General features: G+C 35.2%; 1 protein-coding gene and 1 pseudogene across 1 annotated transcript; one reads left to right on the plus strand and one right to left on the minus strand.

The window, feature by feature from the left end:
* Nucleotides 1–10733: 10733 nt before the first annotated feature.
* Nucleotides 10734–12716, plus strand: LOC132619994 (COBRA-like protein 4). The gene is made up of 3 exons (XM_060334737.1): nucleotides 10734–10757; nucleotides 11527–11845; nucleotides 12433–12716. Exons 1-3 carry the CDS (start codon nucleotides 10734–10736, stop codon nucleotides 12714–12716), a joined length of 627 nt encoding a protein of 208 aa, XP_060190720.1.
* An 836-nt stretch (nucleotides 12717–13552) lies between these two features.
* On the minus strand, nucleotides 13553–16259 carry LOC132619995 (protein COBRA-like; annotated as a pseudogene).
* Between the last annotated feature and the right edge of the window lie 7012 nt (nucleotides 16260–23271).

The raw sequence follows: 23271 nt of genomic DNA on the forward strand, positions 1-23271 counted from the left end.
GTATCACATGTTGATTCAGCCAGCCAGTTGGTTCGCTCGGTCACATGCAGTTAGGCACCGGGTGCCGTGTTACGTCCAGGCCCAGGTTCGGGGTGTGACAAGTTCATCTACAACAAGTAAATTTTTCATGGGTTAAATTATATACACTGATACTATAATGAAATTTTACAGAATCAGTATGATTTAACTTGTTATATATGGTTACTTGTCAATTTTTCTGGGTTACTAATCAATTGTAAAGTATAGGGTGGATCCACCATTAAGATGTCGGGTTCATCTCAACTTAGTACGGAGCATAAATTTATGTGCATTGCAATAAATAGTAGATATGAGCCTATAACTTTAAAAATATAATGGATTCAATATGAAAAATCATAAAAGTTGAACTCATAAATTAAGTTTAAATCCTAGATCCGCCTCTGATTAAGTAGAATTACATGTAATTAGTAGCTTTTAAGTGATCACCTGGTTGTACTGTAGTTGGCACGACCATTAGTGCATGGAGCTTGACCTCTTTTTCATGGGTATAACTATAACTAATATATAGAAAAGTTTTTATATTAATTAGTATATACTATAGTTTTATCAGTTATACTAGGTCATTTACTATGTTTTCCAGGTTACTGAAACATAACTGCTAGCAATAAAATTGCCTATAATTGATTATTAAGTGACATGATATATTAATTAAACTAATTTTTAATAATAAGCTTGATGCGGTAACTTGAGTGATCATAACTAGTGTTTTGAAAGGCAGTTTCAAGACTCGCCTCGGGGCTCACCTTGGGGCAGGGCACTGACAAAATGTCCCAGGACTCACGTGCAGGGCTTAGTTCCTGTGAGGCTTACGCGCTAGTGCCCCACTGTACGCCCTAGACATGCCTAACGCCTAATGCTCGAGGTTCGCCCAACAGTTCTTACACAAATTATATGTTAAATTCTTTATTATCCGTCATAATTCTTTAACCATTGAATGATACTTACTAGCTTTTCGTCTATAGAAATAAGAAGGTTTGGTGTAACTCAAATAACAAGTCGTAGCATTGCATATTTACTATTTGAGAACATCGTGAAGGTGAATATAACTTAATATTTATTTTAAAAATACATAGCCGAATTGTACATTTTCACTCACTTTTAATGAAATTGATGATGATGATGATGATGATGAAACACAAGCCCTCGAAAATCCCATAGGAGATACAGCTCCTGCCCAATCACATACACAAGACAAACCGCCAAGAACTCGTAGGCCAACCGCTAGAATTTGAAAATTTATGACTAAGGATAAGGAAAGACAAACAGCTACATGTAATTTATGTAAACGAGAATTTGTTTGTAGGCAACAAACTAGTAAGGATGGTGGAACGAATTCACTAACGAATCATATGAAAGGTAAACATAGGGATGTTTGGGGAGAAAAAAGAAGGGTTCAAATGTGGCGGGTATTTAACAAACAATAGACCCACAAACCGGTAGAAATTTTAGCTATGACAAGAAAAAGGATCGTGTAGAAATAGCTAAAATGGTTGTTTTTTATGCTCTACCATTTTCCTTTCCTTCGGGTTTGGGTTTTGTTACTTATATTCAACGTTGTTATAATCTGTTATTTGAGGATATTCCTAGAAGTACTTGTAGAGCGGATATTATAGGTTTATATAAAAAAAATATAGATTTTACTTGCGCCATGTATTTAATTCTTTAAATTGTAATGTTTCTTTTACCGCCGATTTGGGTCTTAGTCTTAACAAGTTAGATTTTTTTGCTATTACATGTCATTGGGTTGATGATAATTGGGTGATGCAAAAAAGAATTATAGCTTTTTTTATATGATGAAGAAAGGCAGTCATGATGGAAAATTTTTAGCGGATTCAATGTCAACTATTATGAAATTTTTTAACATTTATAGAAAAACACTTTGTATTGCTTTATATAATGCTTCGAATAATACAAAGGCGGTTGGTCTTTTAAAAAAGGAATTAAACCCTCCGCTAAAAAATATTTGTCATGTGAGATGTAGTTGACACATTTTAAACTTGATTATTAGATATGGTCTTGACTATTTTGAAGATTCTATTCAAAAAATTGGAAATGCAGTTGATTTTCTTTTTTGTAATGCTAAGAGGCAAAAAATGAGAGATTTTAAGAATTCTTGTGTGCAAAATGGACTTAGACCTAGGAAAATTCAAGTAGAAGTTGACACTAGGTGGAACTACACTTACATTATGTTACAACAAGCATATGATTATAGGATTCCCATACAACAAGTTCACAACCATTTTAATACGGATAGTGATGATTGGTTAAATATTACCGATTGGGTAGATGTTAAGGAATGTATTGAACTTTTACAAAAAATTTATAATGCAAATCTCGCTTTTTCTAGACAATTCTATCCCACGGTAACCGGAATTTTAGCCTACTTAGCGGAAATAGGTAGAGTTTTACATGAGTATAAAGATAAATCCGGTTATCAAGCGACTATTTTTAATATGACAACAAAATTTAAGAAGTATTTTTTTTTCATCCCAACTTTATTTATATTGGGTTCTCTTTTAAATTCTTGTTTTAAAATGTCTTATACTAGAGCATTGGTTGGTCAACTTTATAACTATTTAGAAATTGATGAGGAAATTGAACCATCTTTAAATGAAGCCGAGCTCGCGATTGATGCCGAGTTTAGAAAAGTTTTTAGTCATTATTCTCATTTGGAAGAAAGTGCTACACCCGTTGCTCCACGCCCTACTACTTCTCAAAGTAGCAAAAAGGGCTTGTCGGGTTTGTCGAATTTAAAAGTTTTACATTCACATCCAACTCCTCCTAATAATGCAAACTTTGATGAATATCGCCTTTATTTAATGCATCCAAATGTGAATATCAACCAACTAGATGATTTGGATGTCTTAGCATGGTGGAAGAGATACAAGCCGAGTCATCCAGTACTTTCAAGAATGGCTCGAGATATTCTTACGGTTCAAATATCAACCGTGGCTTCGAAGAGTGCATTTAGCCAAGGAAGACAACAAATTGGAGACCATAGACACTCATTATCCGGATTTAGCTTGCAAGTACTAGTGTGCATTCGCGATTGGATTAGATCGGAGCGATGCAACCAAAACTTAGAAGCGGTGGAAGGCGAAGAGGAAGAGATTGAAGATTTGATAGCAAGTGGAATAGAACAAATGGAAGACTTTGAAGATATCTCAATGACCGAATATGATATGGCGGATATTATCCGAATGATTGACACTTTTTTATTTTATTATTCTACTACTTTTTTGCGACTCATGTATTATTTGCAAGTTAAAACAAATTTCAACTTGCAAATAAATGTTATCCATGAATGAATAAAATCTATGGCTCATTGAGCTTTTTTCTATTTACTTGTGTTCATATTTTTACTTATATTAAGTTAGGAATATACCTAAAATATACTAAGAATATACTTATAATATACATCTACTTAAATTAAAAAATAGAAAGTTATATACTTGGAAAATAACTAAAATATACTTATAATATAAATATACTAAGCATACGTATATATATATATATATATATATAAACTTTAGTTATAAACTTATATAACATATATAAATATACCCACAATATACTAAGAAATACTATAACATACATATACTATACAAAAAACAAAAAACAAAAAAGGGTTTTTTTAAGTATAGAACCAGCCGGTTCCGGTTTCCAATTTTGGAACCGGTTAACCGGCAACCGGTGGCCGGTTCGGTTTTTTGACCGGAAACCGGCCGGTTTACTAACCAGTTGTCGGTCCGGTCCGGTACAGACCAGTTAACGGGCTTATAGCTAACTAGGTGAAAAATTTTCTAAAACCATTTGTTTTTACACTTTTTACTCTCTTCGTCCCAATAACATTGTTTTAGTTTGACTTTGCACGAAGTTTAAGAAATAAAGAAATACATTTGAAATGTGTGATCCAAAACAAAACCTTAGATATTTGTGTGCCCGTTAATCATCTCATAAAGTTAATTTTTTATAAATATAGAAATGTGTCAATCTTTTTAGAATAAACTAATAAGGAAAATAAGACAATCTTTTTTGAAATAGAGTGAGTATTAATTTTGAGTCTTGGAATGAAGGTTGATGTTACACCCCGTACCTCGGAAAAGCAATGGTTAAATTTGAATGTAAGTATGTCGAGCTATGGCTAGGTAAAATAACTTTGGAGTGTGAGGAACGAAGCATTATTAAGTATATTGTTTAAGTAAATGATGAATTATGATCTTATAAGTCGTAACCGGGAAGGACAACCTTGTAACTAAAGGACATGACCATTATCAAGTATGATTAGTGATAAATATCATGTATGGAGAGTTGCGGAAGATTTCGGGACCAAGCAAATCGAAAAAAATAAGTTTGTCGAAAATTTGAAAAAATATGTTGGCAGAATTAAGGGCAGAATTTTGGGTCAACTTTGGAAGGGCATATCTCCAGGCATATGAGGAGTTTTAAGGTATTTCAAAAGCCTAAAATGAATTTCGTCGAGTCTAGTTTTCAACGCAATAAACCTCTCATCGATACGACATCGGAATAGAGAATTATGGAGGTTACAAGTTAGGCTGACAGAGCAGAAACAGCGCTGCTACAGTACTGCCGACTTTTAGCCACTATAAAAGGGTTAAAAACCCCATTTTTATCCATCATAATCTTCTAAAAAAATTCAGAAAATTCATCAAGAAAAAGAGCTCTTAGACACATAAAAGATGAGGATATTGAGTAAATTTTAAGTTACGGCGTATTAATCAAGGTCCGGACAACGTGTAGTCGCGATTATAGTTTTGTCTTGCGTTGGAATTGGCTTGGATTCAAAGTAAACATTGAAGATATTGCTACTCTAGCAAGAATAAGGTATGAACCTCTCCTTATTAATATTAATTTTAGTTTATTTACGGAGATAAAGTTATTAAATAGTCGTATAATAAGTTGAATAGTTGAGAAACTTGGAAAACATCGTATGGAATGTTTTATGGAGCCTATTGGTGTTGATAATGTTGTTGTGATGTTGGTATTGTTTTTATTGTTGTTGGTTATTGGATTGTGATTTCGGGCTAGGCATATAAACAGGGGAGATGCTGCCCGAATTTCGGCAGATTCTAAATGGATTTTAATTAAGGGTTTAACACGAGCGTATAACGATGAGCCTAACAATAGTATGGATGGTCGTATATGTAGATTACGAGGCTATGAATGATCTTAAGGGAATTGCAAGACAGGAAGTAAGTTGGAAGTCGAGAAATTATCTTCCAGGTATGTTAAGGTTATTCCTCTTTCTTCTAAAGGCATGATTCATTTCTTATGAATCCAATAGGTGTTTTCTGAATGTCCCATGATCCCTTTATGTGAATCCATAAATGTTTTCCAAGAATATTCTTATTCTCAAAAGCTAGAGATTCATGATTCATAGAGTTCTTATGATGCTAAAGATAAACATGTTTTATGATGACGGTGATCCTATTTCTAGAAACTCCTATGTTATAATTCCCTACATATGTTTCATAACCTCCTTACTTCCAAAAGTTAGAGTTCATGATTCAAAGGCATGACTTCTTCCTTGACAATCCATAAATGTTTTCCAAAATGTCCCTATTTTCCGAGTCAAAGATTTATGATTCTATAAGCTTTTATGATAACAACAACGGACATGTTTTTACAATGTTAATGAAGATTGCTAAAGATGAGAATGTTTCTATGATGATTACGACGATGATGATGGTTTCATGTTTAAAAGTCCCAAGCTTATGATTTCAATGTGAATATGAGAATGTTGAGTTATTTTCGTGATTTTCTTGATTTTTATTCATTGTTGTTGATCTCGCCTTATAATAATTGTTCCTTCAAGGTGAGATAGAGCGATGATGATTATTCCAAAATTAATAGGAGGTTACCGACCTTACGTCACTCCGATGTATTTATAGGTTTTATTTGGCTCTCATGCATGCTTTATATATATGTATGTATTTTCTCACACCACGCCACGCTATAGTCGGCCGGGCATGGCACGTAGATGTGCACACCACGGCAGTGGGCATGTTATGATATTGCCCCGGCCGCGGGCTAATGATGATAACACCGAGCCTTAATGGCCAGGCATAATACTATATATCTGACACCGAGCCTTAATGGCCGGGCATAATACTATATATATGACATCGAGCCTTAATGGCCGGGCATGGTACTATATATATGTATAAGAATATTTTTTTAAAAGGCTAAGCATGCATGACACCGCCTTATGAGGCATCCAGATGTACAGGTTATCTCTCTTATTCCATGTTACCTTTCATATCTATATTATGTTGTTATTCATGCCTTACATACTCAGTACATTGTTCGTACTGACGTCCCTTCTTGTGGACGCTGCGCTCATGCCCGTAGGTAGGCAGGGAGACAGATCAGACCCGTAGGTGTTCTATCAGCGAATTCTCAGGAGCACTCCACTTACTTCGGAGCTGCAGTCTATTTGGTATTGTCCTTATGATCATTTGTATTCTATGTAGAGGCTCGTAGACGTGTGTGTACAGTTAGATGATTTATAGCTCCACCAGTTCATATTGTTGTATAATATATTGGTGGCCTTGTCGGCCTTATTTTGAGCTCTTGATACTTTACTGTTAGCCTTGCCGGCTTTATGATATACGTTATGTTGTGGCGACCTTGTCAGTCCGCATATGTACATATGTGCTGAATGAGCGGATATTCCTATTTTGGGCCTTTTCTACGTGCAGGTGTTCTTTGAGTTATGGTTTATAATGTTTAAAGTAACGGATAAGTCAGGTGATTCCCGGCCTACGGGTCGGAGCCCGTCATACTCCTGGTAGGGTGTGAAAGTTGACTCTCGGGCGTGGTTTAAGGAGTTATTGGGAAAATAATGGTGCATATAAGTATATCCTTGTTTGAATTATATATTAACATTATTACTAGTATATAAGAGATTCTTTCCTGGACATGGATCTCACTATTTGTGTGCGGTGAGCTATGGGGTTGAGAAAAGAATAGGGACTTGTGAGAAAATGGGCAATTTGCATGAATGTCCCTATCTTGAGGTGGTCTTTAATGTTTGCTCCTCAAATTGCTGATCTTTAATTTTTGTCCTTCGGCATTTTAAGTAACAAAAAAGCACAAAGAGCAGCTAAAAATACTCCTGACATCGAAAAAACAAACCAAAAAAAAATATAAAAAAATCAGCGCAACATAAGTTCTGTAGGAATTGAGTTATCCGGCATAACTTCAAAACTTATGCAGGTGAGGCAAAGTTTATGCGAACTCTGTTGGGGATCAAACCCAGAATCTCTGGTTTCGCAGACCAGCGAATAAGGATACTTTGGCTCACAAATTTTCATTAAGAGAGAAGCAGAGGCAAAAATAAAAGGCCAGCTATTTGAGGGGCAAACATTAAAGACCAGTTCGTATGAAGAGCAATCCACGCAAAATAATTGTAAGAAAATTATTCGCGTCTATCCATTAATAAAATTGCCTACTAAAAATTTGCACAACACAATTTTGTATGTTATATACTTTCAGAGTACATCTACTTTTACTATCTACTACTATTACATAAGAGGTAATAAGCACGCAGGTCAGGGTCAATATGCTTGCTTGGCTACGATAAGGGTATATTGGTCTTTCCATCTATAGCAGTAACTCAGCCTTTGTAGACTCGGTTGTTTATTATTGAGACTGAATGTGACGCGACCAGTTTGTCCGGTCACGTCGGTGTGTTGGTAAAATCCTAAGTCGATAGGAACCCTATCCTAGTATAATTATAATAGTTATTTATGGTGAATTTGTAATTATAGTAAAATAGGATTTTAGTTTTTTTAGAATAGGGTTACCTTACTAAACATATATATTAATACTATGCATCAAGTACTATGTAATAAGAAAATGACATCACTTAATGATGAGCGTATCTTGGCGCATTGTTTCAATGCCTAATTTCGCTTTTAGATGTTGGAGGTTGAAATTATACCCCTGCCTAAACATACTTTTGGGAAATATAACTCTATTGCTTAAAATTATGGTTAAGTAGTTGTTACACCTCAAACAATTTTACGTCGTTTGCGTCGTAAGTAAACTAACGTAAGCTCGGAGAGGTCATAGAGCCCTTTTAAGGTTAAGGAATACTTTTAACAAGTGTTAAGCAAGTGTCTAAATGTTTCGAGATCAAGCGAATCCAAGAAATTAAGTTTGTCAAAATTTTGGAAAACTTGGCAGAATTTTGGACAGGAAATTCTGGTCCAACTTGAGGGAGGTGTATCTCCTAGACTATGAGGAGTTATGGAATTTATAACCTATGTAAATTAAAGTTCGGTGAGTCAAGTTTCCAATGCAACAAACCGTTCGTCGATATAACATCGTAGTATCAAGTTATGGGCGTTTCAAGATAGGCTACCAGATGGCTTCTCCGCGGGCCCATTTTCCACCGACTTTCAAAGGGTATAAATACCCCCCCCCCCCCACCCATTATCCCCTTTTTATCATCCTTTACACTTCTTTTGAGCTCTAGAAACATCCATATACTTCTCCTAAACACTTATAGCGCCTTAAATCAAGAATTCAACAAGATTACACTAAACTAGTTCATGAAAAGTGATTGTTCTTGCTTCTACTTGATGTTGTGGTGATTTTGGTCTTGAAGAAAGTTGGTGTGTCTAAAGTTATTCAAGTATAAGGTATGTTATTCATCTTGAATTTGATATGGAGTTGTTTTTGGAGGATTTTAATGGTTTAAATTGAAGGAAAACATAGTATAAAGGTCGTAGTTTGATATGTTGTTGTTGTTGGCTTATGGGCTGATTTTGAAAGGAAGTTTTGGACATATTTGTATATGTTTGTCATGTAATATCTTGATTATGTTATTGTTGATATTGTTGTTGATGTTTGGGAGCTATTTTGGAATTGATTGGAGTAGATAATATAGGGAAATGTTGTCCGAATTCCATTAACTTATTAACTAGCTAAGTTGGAGTGTGAAAGTGTTCTTGTGACCTTATTGTTGTATGAATCATCTTGGATGCAAATTTGCAAGCTCGGAAGGTAGACTTTGAGTGGCTAAGTAAGCAGCAAGGTATGGTAAGGCTGTCTCTTTCTTTCCTAAGGCATGATTCCATTGCTTCAAGCTTACACAAAGTATGTCCATAATGATTCCTCTCTTAGAAATATTAGAAGCATATGTTTTGCATGTTCTTATGATATTGTTGATCCTTATCTCATGATTATGGTTATTGATCTTATTATTGATGTTGATCTCATCTTATAATTATTGTTCCTTCAAGGTGAGATATGTCCATTATAATAGTTCCAAAATGGTAATCGGAGGTATAACGACCTTACGTCAGTCCGATGAATTTAGAAATGTGTTCTCAAGGAATTGTTTGTAAGACATGAATAGTGTGCTAGTTATGAGATCCCTAACGAGGTATTTAATGCTAGAAGAGAGGCTTATGATGTATCTCAGGATTTGATTAAGGTTTAGTTAATCGGGAAGAAGTCCTAATGGCCTAGAAATGTGCTTATAAGTCTTATATAATCATGTAGGCGTCAATGGATAAGTAATGACCATGAGAAGAGCATAGAAGCTAATAGATAAAGAATCAGCACTAGAAGTGTACAAATGGTACCTATAGGGGATATTTGGATCGGGCTGCACGTTCCGCAGCACATGCATTCATATTTAGATCGGGCTGCACATTCCACAGCACATGCATTCATATTTGGATCTGGCAGCACATTCCGCAGCACGTGCATTCATATTTGGATCGGGTTGCACATTTTGCAGCACATGCATTCATATTTGGATCGGGTTGCATGTTTCGCAGCACATGCATTCATATTTGGATCGGGTTGCACGTTCCGCAGCACATGCATTCATATTTGGATTGGGTTGCATGTTCCGCAACACACGCACTCATATTTGGGATCGGGTTGCACGTTCCGCAACACATGCATTCATATTTGGGATTGGATTGCACATTCCGCAACACATGCATTCATATTTGGGATCAGGTTGAACGTTCCACAACACATGCATTCATATTTGGATCGAATTGCACGTTCCGCAACATATGTTCGGATAATGTTATGATAATAAGCTGACCAGGGCCATGGTAGGGTATATAGACATAGTGGAGATTGCAAGAATTAGAAGTGGTATATATATAAGTATGCTAGATTTACATCGGTAGTTCAGAAGTGCCAGGTTGATTCTTATCCTTCTTCTTTATAGTATATGTTTATTATGTTACATTTCCGCCTTATGTACTTAGTACATTATTCGTATTGACGTCCTTTTGTTAGGGGAGCTGCGTTTCATGCCCGTAGGTCTTGAGATACAGGTTGACGGATCTCTCACTAGGATACCAGCTCAGCAGGCAGTGTCGTGGCACTCCACTTGATCTGGAGTTGCTCTGTGAGCCAGCATGGTTGCATATGCATTTGCATGAGTATGGCGGGCCCTATCCCGACCACATTATGTCATGTACTTCAGTAGAGGCTCGTAGACAAATACGCACAGTTAGACGTCCTATGGACATCTCGGTCTATATTCTGTTGTATCATTATTATGGATAGCTTTGTCGGCATATGTACTTGAGATTAGTTTGATGACATAAGTATATTATCTTTTGGGCTTGTGTCCCATACAAATTATGGTATTATGAATTAGCTTTATGGCCCACTCAGGTATGGTTATGTGATATATGAATGTTTGTGGTGCTCGGGAGGTTAGCTCCGAGTGTCCGTCATGGCCTTCCGGTTGGGTCATGACAGTAGTATTGTATCCTAGACCTCTTCTAGCTTAACACTAAACTACACCGATTGGTCAAGGCTATCTCTTACCTATAGATGTAAATCATGTGATCATTAATATTTTTGTTATCTCTTTCATAAGTATCGGCACTGCTTACAAAAAATCATATGTACACCACTAATGATAGTTTAAAAATTATTGTTGTTCTCTATATATAGTATAAGTTACGATTACTAATTCTTATGTGACACACAGGAGCGATTCCAAACGACTCAATGTGGTGGCAGTGGCCGAGCCAGAAATTTTGATAAGGGTGTTCAAATTTTGAAGTAGTAACTAATTAAAAAAAAAGTTGATGAGCGGGTGCACAGAAAATTTTAAATCTAACTACCTCATATTAGCTAAGCCATAGAAAATTTGTTACTCTATTTTTTTTTTAAAAAAATCCCTTTTTTAAACTAAATTTATTAAAAACTAAGATTATTATTCTAAAAGTCTTGTATTGTGACGTAATTCAAAACATAGAGTACTCCATTTTTTATTAAAAAAAATAAGTAAATTAAGCCAGCATTTGGTCTGTCACGTTTTAAAAATAAGCAGCAAAGCCGACGACTCGGGGATCAAACCTGCAACCTCTAGGGTGTTTTGAACACCCTTAACTGCCGGACTAACTCCTATTGTTTGAAGGGTGTTGATTTTACGGTATATCTACAAATACAATAAAATTTTACTTATATACACAGTACAATTTTCCGGCGAAGGGTGTTCGGTTGAACACCCTTCTGCTAGTGTTGCTCCGCCCCCGTGTGGTTGGGGTATACACTCCAAGGAAAGACAATGCGCCATTACTACAGTGTACACAACATATGTGTCCTGTTAGAATCCATTGGCATGTGAAGCTAAACTACAAGGAGTACTGGAGACTCAAGATTACTGTTACCAACTTCAATTACAGTGTCAATTACACACAGTGGACTCTTGTTGCTCCGCATCCAAATCTTAATAATGTAACTCAAGTTTTTAGCTTCGATTACAAGCCTCTCTTTCTGTATCAGTTGATAAGTAAGTCCCTGAACTCTCTGAAATATTGCATGGATGTAACAATTAATTTCACATGTGGTTATTGAAATTTACCCACTATAACAGTAAAGTAACAAAAAAAATATTAGTCAAATTAAACTTATAACGTACAATAAAGTGACAATTTTTTTTTTAAACGTGTGAATTGCTCAGAAAACATAAATGACTAAAAGGCCAAATTGCTGGCTCGGAAGGTACAAAAATCCGAAGTGTAAATGTCTTGACTACCCATATTTTATAAAACAAAAGACAATTATGAAACATTTAAATGAAGCAAAAAGGCAGGAAAAAAAAAACTACCCCGCACCAGAAATTTGACCTTCCCGTCATTTTTTTCCTTGAGCAATTCACACATAGTTCAGTTACTTTAATGTGGCAGAAGATGGTTTTATGATCACCTTATTGTTATACTAGGTAAAGTTCAGTTATCTCAACGTGACAAGAAATACTTTTGTGACTTGACTATTATAGCGAGTAAAATTCAGTGATACGTGAAATTAATCTTAGTTGCAAAAAGGAGCCTGATGTAGAAAAGACATTAATAATCTTGTGTAAATCTTTACATGCAGATGACACAAGAATGTTTTATGGTGTGAAGTTCTACAATGACTTACTTATGGAAGCAGAGGCAACTGGAAATGTTCAATCAGAAGTGCTTCTCCAGAAAGATAAAGGCACTTTTACCCTTAAACAAGGATGGGCATTTCCTCGGAAAGTATACTTCAATGGCGACGAATGCATTCCACCACAACCAGATACTTATCCATACTTACCCAACTTCGCCCACCAGAATCTGGTCGCCTTTTCGACATTGTTTTGTACTATGCTTTTGATTTTACTTGTTTTGTTTTGATCATTTGTCTAGTTTGTGAATAACTAAAACTTTTGAAGCCAGGCAACCATTTCAGATAAATTGGTAATACAGTACTTGAAAACATATTTGATAGAACATGTCATGAACATTTATTACTGCAATCTGGGAATCAATTTGAGCATGTTGGTTCATGACAAGCAGTTCTAGCATATTGAAAACTTTGTTCATGTCATTGCAATGGTCCCAGAATGCTAGAAATTGCTTAAATTAAAGGGATTTTTACGCTATATATACGCCACTAAAGTAGTAGGCGAAAAATGTATAATTTTTGACTGACCGGCCAAATGTGTAACTTGCCCTAAAGGTTAAATGCTTCATCGAATATAGAAAAATGCAACACAACAAGATGAATTCATTGAACCGTCAAAATGCTAAATGAGAAAAATTGTAAGAGATGCACCAGAGGTGGATCTAGCCTTAAAGCACTCAGTTCATTGAGTGTATCTCTATTAAGAAATTTACTAAATATCTAAAAATATTTAACTATGAATCCAGCTATTAATGTATATTAACTTGTGGTTGTTGTAGAAATCCATAAACTGCAAATCCTGTATTCGCTTTGAGTTGCACCAATATATAAAAGGAAGAAACTGGCTCAAGTAGCATTCATTTGCAAAGAATCTCTTTATAATGATAATGAAGAAAACAAGAGTATTTAACAAATAAGAATTTGAAGCTCTATCTATTCTTAAATGGCCTTTTGTTTTCAAACAGATTTGAGAAATATATGCTTTAGCATGTAAAAAAAGAACATGTGATACAACAGCTAGGGGAAATCTACTGATAGGCACTGACCATTTCCAAGTGATAGACTTCTATGGATATGCAAAGAAGAATGCCATAGAGGACAAAAGTGTCAGTACTAATTTAAGCAAAGAAACCTTCCATTGGGAAACGGCATTTGGCAACTGTGGATCTGCATCAGGAGGTGGCATGATGGAAATGTTATTTGACAAATGTGGATAAGCCTTGAGAGGTGGCATGATACAGTTATCACCATTGAAATAAACTCGGAGAGGAAAAGCCCATCCCTTATCAAAAGTGAAATTTGATGTATCTTTTCGGAGTAGAAGTTCGAACTGGACATTTCCTGAAGGACCAGGTTGCTCGAGCAGATCATTGGAGAATTTAACACCCCAGAACATTGCAGTATCATCTGCGAAAAGGTCAGGAGATTAGTCATATATAAGGAAACTTACTCAATAGAGTAATATTCCAACAAAAAGAACGGACTGCAATCCTAGACAGTGTTATCAAAGGCAAAAAAATAAGATGCAGATATCTATTGGGAATATAATCTCAAAACGCAAATAAGGCGCGGGCTTAGTGAAGAAAGGCGCAGATAAAGATAAAAATATACATACATAATTCAAGAAAAATAATTATGAGCACAGATGACAATTTTATGGACAAAAGAATTTAAAAAATTTAAAACTAACATTTAGTGCCATCCCTTTTGGGACAATGCACGCTGCTGAAGCGACATGAAGTGCTCAGTTAGCCTACAAAATAGCTTTAGGGCTTAAGTGCACCTTAAGTGATCGTTCGATAACACTGATTCTAGACTAATGTACGGGATACGGACAGATGTGGAAATCTATCTAATGTCTAAGTAGTAGCTGCTTCTTAGGTAACACAAATGAAACAATATACACATTTAGAATTAGATAGAGAACTTACTTGTCGCTCCATAAGGAGTTAATGACTTGTAATTGATGCTGAAAAGCTGAGTGATGTTATCAAGGTTCGGATGTTGGACAACTAAGTTCCATTGTGTGTAATTCATATGGTAATTGAAGTTTGTTATAGTGATCTTAACCCTCCAATAATCCTTGTAGTTGAGTTTCACATGCCAATGAATTCCAACTGGGCACATGTGATCTGTGCACTGGACCAGAGGAGTAAAGTTGTTCTTCCCATGGTCCGAAACAATTGTAGCTAAACGTGGCATTTCTGGACTGCAAGAAAATCACAAAAGAGTTCGAACAGTTAAGGTGTGTGCAAAAGAAATTGAAGAAAAATATTTTCTAGGACATACTTCACACAGCTTCCTGGCTTAGTGCCATTCTTCTGGCAGCCACAAGAACATGTTGGACAAGGTACAATCGTGTCATTGTTGAACGATGATAGGGAGACGCAACATGTAGGATTTTTTTGAGCCAGGAACTGTGAGTATGTGCATGTGACATTCCAAGTTACTGTCACAAAAAGTACAAAGTGTTAGAAGTTAGATTTTATAAAACTGCAACGACATGCATATGAATGAGCATGATATCAAAGATCATATATATTTAACAGGTTTGGGAAACTAAACAAAATCCTGCAAGGAAAAAACCAGCAAATGCAACTCATTATAATCTGATGATTAACTTGATGGACAAAGAGATAACTTGACGCATTTAGATTCACATGACTATCAACCATAAGGGGTCGTTTGGTATGGTCTGTTAGGTAGAATAATGCCGGTATTAGCACAATGTTTGGTTGCAAAGTTAGGTCTGGTACAACTAATACAAGTATTACTTATACACCGTATTTAGTACTATTCTTATACATAGTAAAGCATGACATTAACAATACTAGTACTATTCTTACTCTAATACACCCTATTTAGTACTCCCTCCAGATAAAAGAGAGTGTCTACTTAGCATTTGCACACTCTTTAAGAAAATATTAACTCCTAGACAAAAATAGATAATTTGACTAAATTACCTTTAATTAAATAGGTGTTGGGACTTGGTCATTTAACACTTAATAAGGGCAAATCTGAAAAAAATAGGGTTAATTTATTCTTGATTTGATAAGTGGACACTCTTTAAACCAAAAAATAAAGACTAAGTGGGCGCTCTTTTTGAACCAGAGGGAGTACTATCTAAAAATTATACAATGCATGTTATTTAACACAACAAACCAAACAGTCAATAAAAACTAATGTCAGCGTAACTAATCCTGGCATTACTAACCCAACATTACGAATGCACCCTATTCAGTACTATTCTTATACACCCTACCAAACGACTCTGAGGAGTGCTGAATAATGCATGTAGTAGAACCATTTAACTTACTCATAGCCTGTGTAACTCTTCTCCCATCTAGAGTAACAAATTTAGTCTGTTTAATAACTTTAGCAGGTCCACAAGTATATCCAGGTCCTGGTGCCTTTAAGGTGAAGTTTTTAGGTACTCTAACTGTTTCGTTTGATGTTCCAGCAGAACCAACACTGAGTTGGAACGAACTAACAGCGCTTGCAGGATCCTGGCCCCACGAGCTGACAACTCCGCCCTTGCAGCAATTTGCAATCTGCTGGTTTTGAGGAGCGTTGGGCAACAAGTCGATAATTGTTGGGTCCTTCTTACAACAATGGGGAATATCTCCTTTGAATTTTGAGCAATTACCTCGCTCTATTGCCTGACTTCCCGTCATGTTCCATATCACCTCGTCCTTTGCCTATGTCCATTTTAAAGTCCAGCCTGGTGGTTGAATATGCCTATATTGCTGAAAGTTGTACATAGTCACCACGGCCTGTCCAAACGCCAAAGTTATAAAGATGATATTTTCAATTTGGCAAATGCTAATACGAAGTAAACGAGCTAGAATTTAATGCACTATAAGATAGATTGAATTTAACGCTGAGGTCAAAAGCTGAAGTTCTTTGTCTTGTTGGCTGAAGCTATTTGGCACTACCTCCACCCCCATATATATTAATTGTTTCGGTAAACTAAATTTGTTTCAAAATATATGACGTTTTAGAAAAACGAGAAGTCATTTGTTGGTTTTTGTTTCAAATCTACCCTTACTTTTCCAAGTACTGAAGTGTTAATTAAATGAGATATTTGCTTCACCTGAGCTAAACGGTCTATCAGAAACAACCTCTCTACTTTTGCAAAGTAGAGGTAAGATTGCATACACACGACCTTCCCAGACCCCGCTTGTGGTATTACAGTGAGTATGTTGTTGTTGTTGTTGTTACAACATGTATAGTTGTTTAGACAAATAATCTTGTGATTAAGATTTACGGCTATTAAATGTCTTTCTTAACGAATGTGAAAAAACCTAACAAAACAGATAATATGAACAAGCGGTAGTAGGGAATAACTTACCCTCCAGAAACTATTGCTCAATACCATAAAAACTCTTTGCTATATACTACATTTACACAATGCTTGAAATAACTAATGAGTTAACAGGCCATTGTTAATCAAACTTCGAACGTGCATAGGTATAGGTCTCAAATGTATTTTAAAAGAGAAAAAGAAATAAAATTACTCCGTACAACATATCCATCTGGTGTCCAGCTGATGACATCCCATTTTATTGTGATGTTCCCGTTGGGGTCAAGTGCATCATATGCATCTGGAAGAAAGGCAGGAATAAAAATGTAAGAGATAAGTTAAAGAAGAAGTTAATACATGTGGTGGATCATAATTCCAATAAAAAAATAGAAGAAAGTTTAATGATTTTGACTTTCCTTAGGCTTGAGTAAGAGTTAACCACACTACTAGAAAAAAATGTTTTTCCAACCGATATTTGGTGGGAAATTTGTGCTATAAAACATGATTTTCCCACCTCTTTCCTTAGGCTTGATGTAAGAGTTAACCACACTACTAGAAAAAGATGTTTTTCCAACCGACATTTGGTAGGAAATTTGTGCTATAAAACATGATTTTCCCACCCCATTCCCACCGAACCAGTTTACTGGGAAAATGCATTGCTAGGAAACTTCCTACTTTTTCCATGTAAAAACATTATTATTTAAGTTTTTCAACTGACATTCAGTGAGAAATAGTTACTAAACATTTTTCAGGGGTGAATCAGTAGGAAAATAGAGATTTTTTAGTAGTGACATCCAGTAGTATAGTTACGCTAAAACTTAAAACTCTTACATTTGTAACAAATGTCACATTTATTGAGATATAGTACATAATTTCCTCATGTCTTACAATGTCAATGGCTTATGGGATATTGAGATGATTCACTGATAGAATAAATCTCATTTTAGCTTTTCATATTAAGGAGCTATTAAAGTCTCACATACATTGGCTCTAACATACATGTTTTTCCCCTTCATGCGCAATTCCTCTGTTTCTTGGGGGAGAAAGAGGAAAAAAATCAATTACAGAAAAACATTAAAGATCTAATTTTGAGCTTCAACTTTCTCTATACAGAAGTTGTACTCAATTTGATTTATTTTTCTTGATAAGAAGTAACCCGTATGTTTTTTCTCTTTCAAGTATAATTTCAATTCAAATGGTCCCTTGCTAAATCTTACTCCAAGAGAAATGAGAACCTACCAGAAAAGGGAAAAGCCTATCTTTAAAATCATATGTCAACTCCCTGATCTCTCATAAAATAGCCGACTTTCAGCATAAACTACTTGCGTTTGGTATGAGGGAAGTCATTTCCCTGGGAAGATGTTTAGCTGAAATAAGTTTATCTATATTTGGTTATTGGTGAGTAGAAAATATTTTTAAAAATAATTATATACATGTGCTAGAGATCAGTAATAATGTTAGCACGAATTGGAGAGCGTTCGATACATTTTTTGAGTACATAATGCGTCCGCGCGTTAGTTAGAGCAAGCATTATGAAGTTAAAAACTAGCATAGTTGTAAGAAAAATAACTTTCACTCATAAAGTAAGGGAGTCATTTCTCCCTTTTGATAGATTCCATTTCCTTCATTTGGGGTGGTCTTTAATTTTTGCCCTTCAAATCGGTGCTCTTCAAGTTTTGCCCTTCGCCTAATACCCGAGGTTGTGGGTTCGAACTCTAGCTCAGTAAAAAAAAAAAAGTCTCAAGAGGTAAAATTTTGCAAATCTGTCCTCGCATATTTTGCCTTAAAGCCAAAATTCTGAGCAGAATTTGCAAAACTCTGTCTTGCGAATTTTTTTAAAATTTTTTATTGAGCCGGGGTTCGAACCCGAAACCAAGAAATTTTTAGCGAAGGGCAAAAGTTAAAGACCAGCAATTTAAGGGACAAAACTTAAAGAAAACATTTTCTGTTAACCTCTAAAGAAATGGATCATGGTCTAACTCAGGACTAGACACCTGGTGCGCGGACAATTTAATTTGGGGGCCCAACATTGGGTGAGACGGGTCCTGCTATGGTAGCATGTAAAGAAATGGATCACGCGTCTAATTCAATCCAAAAGCTAGCTCATGAGAGGAGAATTGTCCAAATCCATATGAGGAGATCACCTATCGATGTGGAAGTTTTTTCGTTCTTCAACATAACTAAACACCTGGAAACTACTTCTACATTTTCTTGAAAAATAACAAAGTGGATTGAAAAGTTGAGAGGTTTGTGTGCAATCCTGTTGAGGAAAAGCAAAAAGTAGACAGCAAGAACACTAATAGCACATTAGTGGCATTCGACTTTGAAAGAGATCTGAAGAACTTCATTCCTTCCTGAGTCAAACGTATTGCTCAAAATAGGCTATTGAAGCAAGAGAGAAATTAAAGTTGACAATATAATGGTGGTCACTTTAGTGACAAGTGGATTAGTTTCATATGCTCACATGCCATGTTAGTTTTCTGCACCAGCCTGGATGTTAACCTAGTCGTATTTGAATGTATATATTAATCTGTATATATAGTTTTATACACCATTAGTTCACCTACAATTAAGTAAACTTTTTATAGGCTGAGTTATATCGCAATCAATGTAATTTAACATGTTATAGCTGGTTACTTATTAATTTATTCTATAGGTTACTAGTAGTTATTTAAGTACAAAGGCAGATCCACTGTTTGCGGCACCGAGTTCATCTGAATCCAATACTTTCGAGGCAAAGCATAAATTTATGTGTAAAAAATTCAAGAAAATTGTAATAAATAGTGATATGAACCTACAACTTTAAAAATATACTGAGTTCAATATGAAAAAACTTAAAAGCTTAATTCATAAAGTTTAAGTCCTGAATTCACCTCTAATTAAGTAGAATTACCTGTAATTATCTTTTAAGTGGCGTGATTGTATTGTAGATTTTGGCAACACCGTTAGTGCATAGAGCTTGGACTCTCTTTCATGAGTTTAAATTATATACCGACAATATTAAAAGTTTTTATACTTTCAAGTATATAGTTTTACCTATTATACTAGGTCATTTACTATGTTTTCAGGTTACTAAAACATCAATGCTAAAAGAATTGACTGTAATGGGCTATTGAGTGACATGAGAGCATCAAAAGACTTTTGAACTGTCAATGTAAAACTCAATGTTTTTTTATAATAAGCTTGGATGCGGTAGCTTGAGTGATAACATGCCTACAGCATCTTAAATTGCAGTAATAGTAAAAGAATATTTATATAAATTATCCGTGCATATAACTTAATTAAATCCACAGTACTTGACTTTTAACTACCTACTTGCAAGTCCAAAAGTTCTAGGTGTATTTAAATATACCCTCCAACTTTTTTTTGAGGTTTACATAGATATTTCTATAATTTATTTTTAACTCTAAAATTGTGGATAAATAAGTAAACCAAATGGATTAATATTAGGGCTGGTCTATAGAATGGGAAATAAGTTATTTTAGCTAACTTGGTGAGAATTTCTCTAAAACCATGCCGTTTTCTCTTCTTCTTTTTTATTTTTTTTATTTTTTATAATTTTGAGTCTTGGAATGAAGGTTGACTTTCGGACGTGGTTTAAGGAATTATTGGGAAAAAAAATACGAGAAAAAAAAGTATTCTCGTATATAAGAGATTCTTTCCTGCGCATGGATCTCACTATTTGTGTGCGGTGAGCCATGGGGTTGAGAAAAGAATGGTGACTTGTAAGAAAATGGGCAATTCACACGAATGCCCTATCTTGAGGTGGTCTTTAATGTTTGCCCCTCAAGTCCAAGTTTTGCCCTTTGGCACTTAAAAAAGTGGCTGAAAATATCTCTGGCATCAAAAAAAAAAAAGTGATGCGGCATAAATTCTGTAGGAATTAAGTTATCTGGTATAACTTTAGAACTTATGCCGGGGAGGCAAAATTTCTATAAACTTATACCGAGCAAATTAATTACTATACAATTTATGTCGGATAACTTCATTTCTACCGAACTTAAGCCGGACAAGGCAACATTTCTATGTAACTTTTCTCGAAAAACAAAGTTTCTGTGAATTTTTTTTTCGGACTTTGGTGGGGATCGAACCCAGAATCTATAGTTTCGTAAACCAGTGAATAAAGATACTTTGGCCCATTAAATGAGAAGCAGAGACAAAAATTAAAGACCAGCAATTTGGGGCAAACATTAAAGTCAGTTCGTATGTTGGGCAATCCGCATAAAAAAAAATTCGCGTCTATCCATTTATAAAATTCGCCTACTAAAAATTTGCACGACACAGTTTTGTATGTTGTATATTTTCAGAGTATATAATTTATATAATTGTAAATTTGAAAGGTCTACAATAATAGAAATAGTTGAATTACACTATTGTGTATTAATATGTGAAACGTATTCCTTAAAGGTATATAATACGTGCACCTACTGAGTATTTTGTAATTTTTTTTTTTTCAAATAGGTATACCGTGTAATATTTTAAAATGGGTATTTCTTGGATAATATTTGGGCTTCATGGGCACACAGCGTAAATTCTCCAAAAGACAAGGGGTATGGTTTGCAAATAAGTTATACCAAACGTGAGGATTCTAATTTTGTAGTCATTACCAATATTATTTTAATTATATAATTTTATTTATATGAAATTAGTTAGAAGAACATGGAATATCTGTAAATAAATATTTATGGAATTATTTCATCATATTCAAATTATAAACAGAGCATAGAAGATTATTCTATCTCTAATTTCAATAACGACCTTCTAATGTTTTTTTTTTTTTCGCTTAACGACCTTCTAATGTTTTTTTTTTTTTCGCTTAACGACCTTCTAATGTTAAATATTTGGCATTTTATCCTTCCTGGGCCCTCAATTCCAAAATATAAGCAAGAACTATAAAGGAAATTTGGTATTTCTTACAATTGAAAAGAGTAATTGGCGCAATTACTTAACCAATAATTGGCATTGAGTCGGTAACCAAAATGCATTCGGCTAACTCCTTATAACTTTTGCATCTCTTCATATTTTTCTCAATTTACCTAGTTCTCTTCTCCAACAACCCCCTCAAAAACTCATAAAATTCTCAATGTAATTCTTTATCGCCGGAAAAAATGATAGGTCGTCGCAAATTCCCATTTTCGGCACATCTAAGAAACTTTTCATTATTCTTTTAGCTAGTGCTGTTAGAAATTCGTTGAAAACACATGGGCGAGATATATACAGATTTTCAGGAATATTGGAGGTGATTTACTGGTTTGAGTCAAATTTTAGAGCTGAAATCAATCCGAAAAATATCATTGAGACAATATATATCATATGTATATATTGTGTATAACATTATATACAGACATAAAATATCTTGAGTGTTATTCGAATTCATTGAAAACACCTAGACGAAGCCATATGCAAAATTTGAGAAAGCAAACATGTCGCAAGAAATCTGTCAAGTAAAAGAAGAGGCTCTAATCGGAGCAAAGGTTGGGCCTGTTCTGTGAACATAGGAAGTATAATGCAAGAGTTCAATTTTTCCTGAAATTTCCCTTAGTCTTGCTACCTCTTTAGTTACCGCCCCCCTAAAGTCAATGCTTATTGCAGACTGATGAACATGCATTATCGAGTATTGACCAGCGGTCCTTCGTACCTCTGTAAGAGCCTTTTATGATGTTGAGCCAAAACAAGCTTGCCACTGTAGACTGGCAAACTGGGGTACACAAGTGTCTTAGGATTGTATCTTATGCAATTCATTGGATGTGGAATCACTGGATAATTTGTTTATTGAGTGCATGTGATGAGTTATGATAACTTATGTTTTGCTGATTTGACAAACCTTAAGAAATAATATATGATCAGGTTCACTTGTTGCATTTGGCCTCCTCTTAATATCTCATGTACTGCTATATTGACATGCTCCTTAAAGAATCAGATGCAATCAGTCACTACACAAGCTGCAGGATATGTTCATATATGAAGGACCAGATACGTGTTCAGAGGGACTAGATGAGATCAGGTTCCCAGCAGGATATGTTCATAGATGAAGGACGAGATACATCCTCAAAGGGACCAGATGGGATTAGGTCCCCAGGTATTGCTTGGTCAACTGAACAACTGAAATCTACTGACATTGTAGCAGCACAACAGAAGAGTTGTTGCAGCCCGTTCAAGAATAGACGAGGGACCAGGTTCCTCCAGATGTGGGTGTTATACCCCATCTTAACCGGAGTCAAAATAGTTTACAACATTCCGGTAATTCCAGGGTTAATTAAAGTAAAGGAGTCGCCACCTAATTATTTATGGTGAATTAGGACACCTAAAGTTAATTAAAGTTATTGTCTAAAGTTAACTTCGTTTTAAGGCCTACTAACTTAAGATTCTAGGTAAGGGTTCAATTAATCTAAAGGGAAGGTATTAGGCACCTTTTAAGATCCATTAAAAATGGTTAACCAGTCGGACTTAGAGTTAATTAAAAGGTTATGTATCAAGCATGA

This window comes from Lycium barbarum, chromosome 11, assembly GCF_019175385.1.
Source record: "Lycium barbarum isolate Lr01 chromosome 11, ASM1917538v2, whole genome shotgun sequence".
Classification (NCBI taxonomy): Eukaryota; Viridiplantae; Streptophyta; class Magnoliopsida; order Solanales; family Solanaceae; genus Lycium; species Lycium barbarum.

Excerpts from the sequence above, each read along its gene's own strand:
- LOC132619994 (XM_060334737.1), top strand. The coding sequence starts at position 10,734 with ATGAATGTTTGTGGTGCTCGGGAG. Across the intron at positions 10,758-11,526 it reads ATGTTTGTGGTGCTCGGGAG|TACAATTTTCCGGCGAAGGG; the intron begins GTTAGCTCCGAG and ends TTATATACACAG. Across the intron at positions 11,846-12,432 it reads CTTTCTGTATCAGTTGATAA|ATGACACAAGAATGTTTTAT; the intron begins GTAAGTCCCTGA and ends CTTTACATGCAG.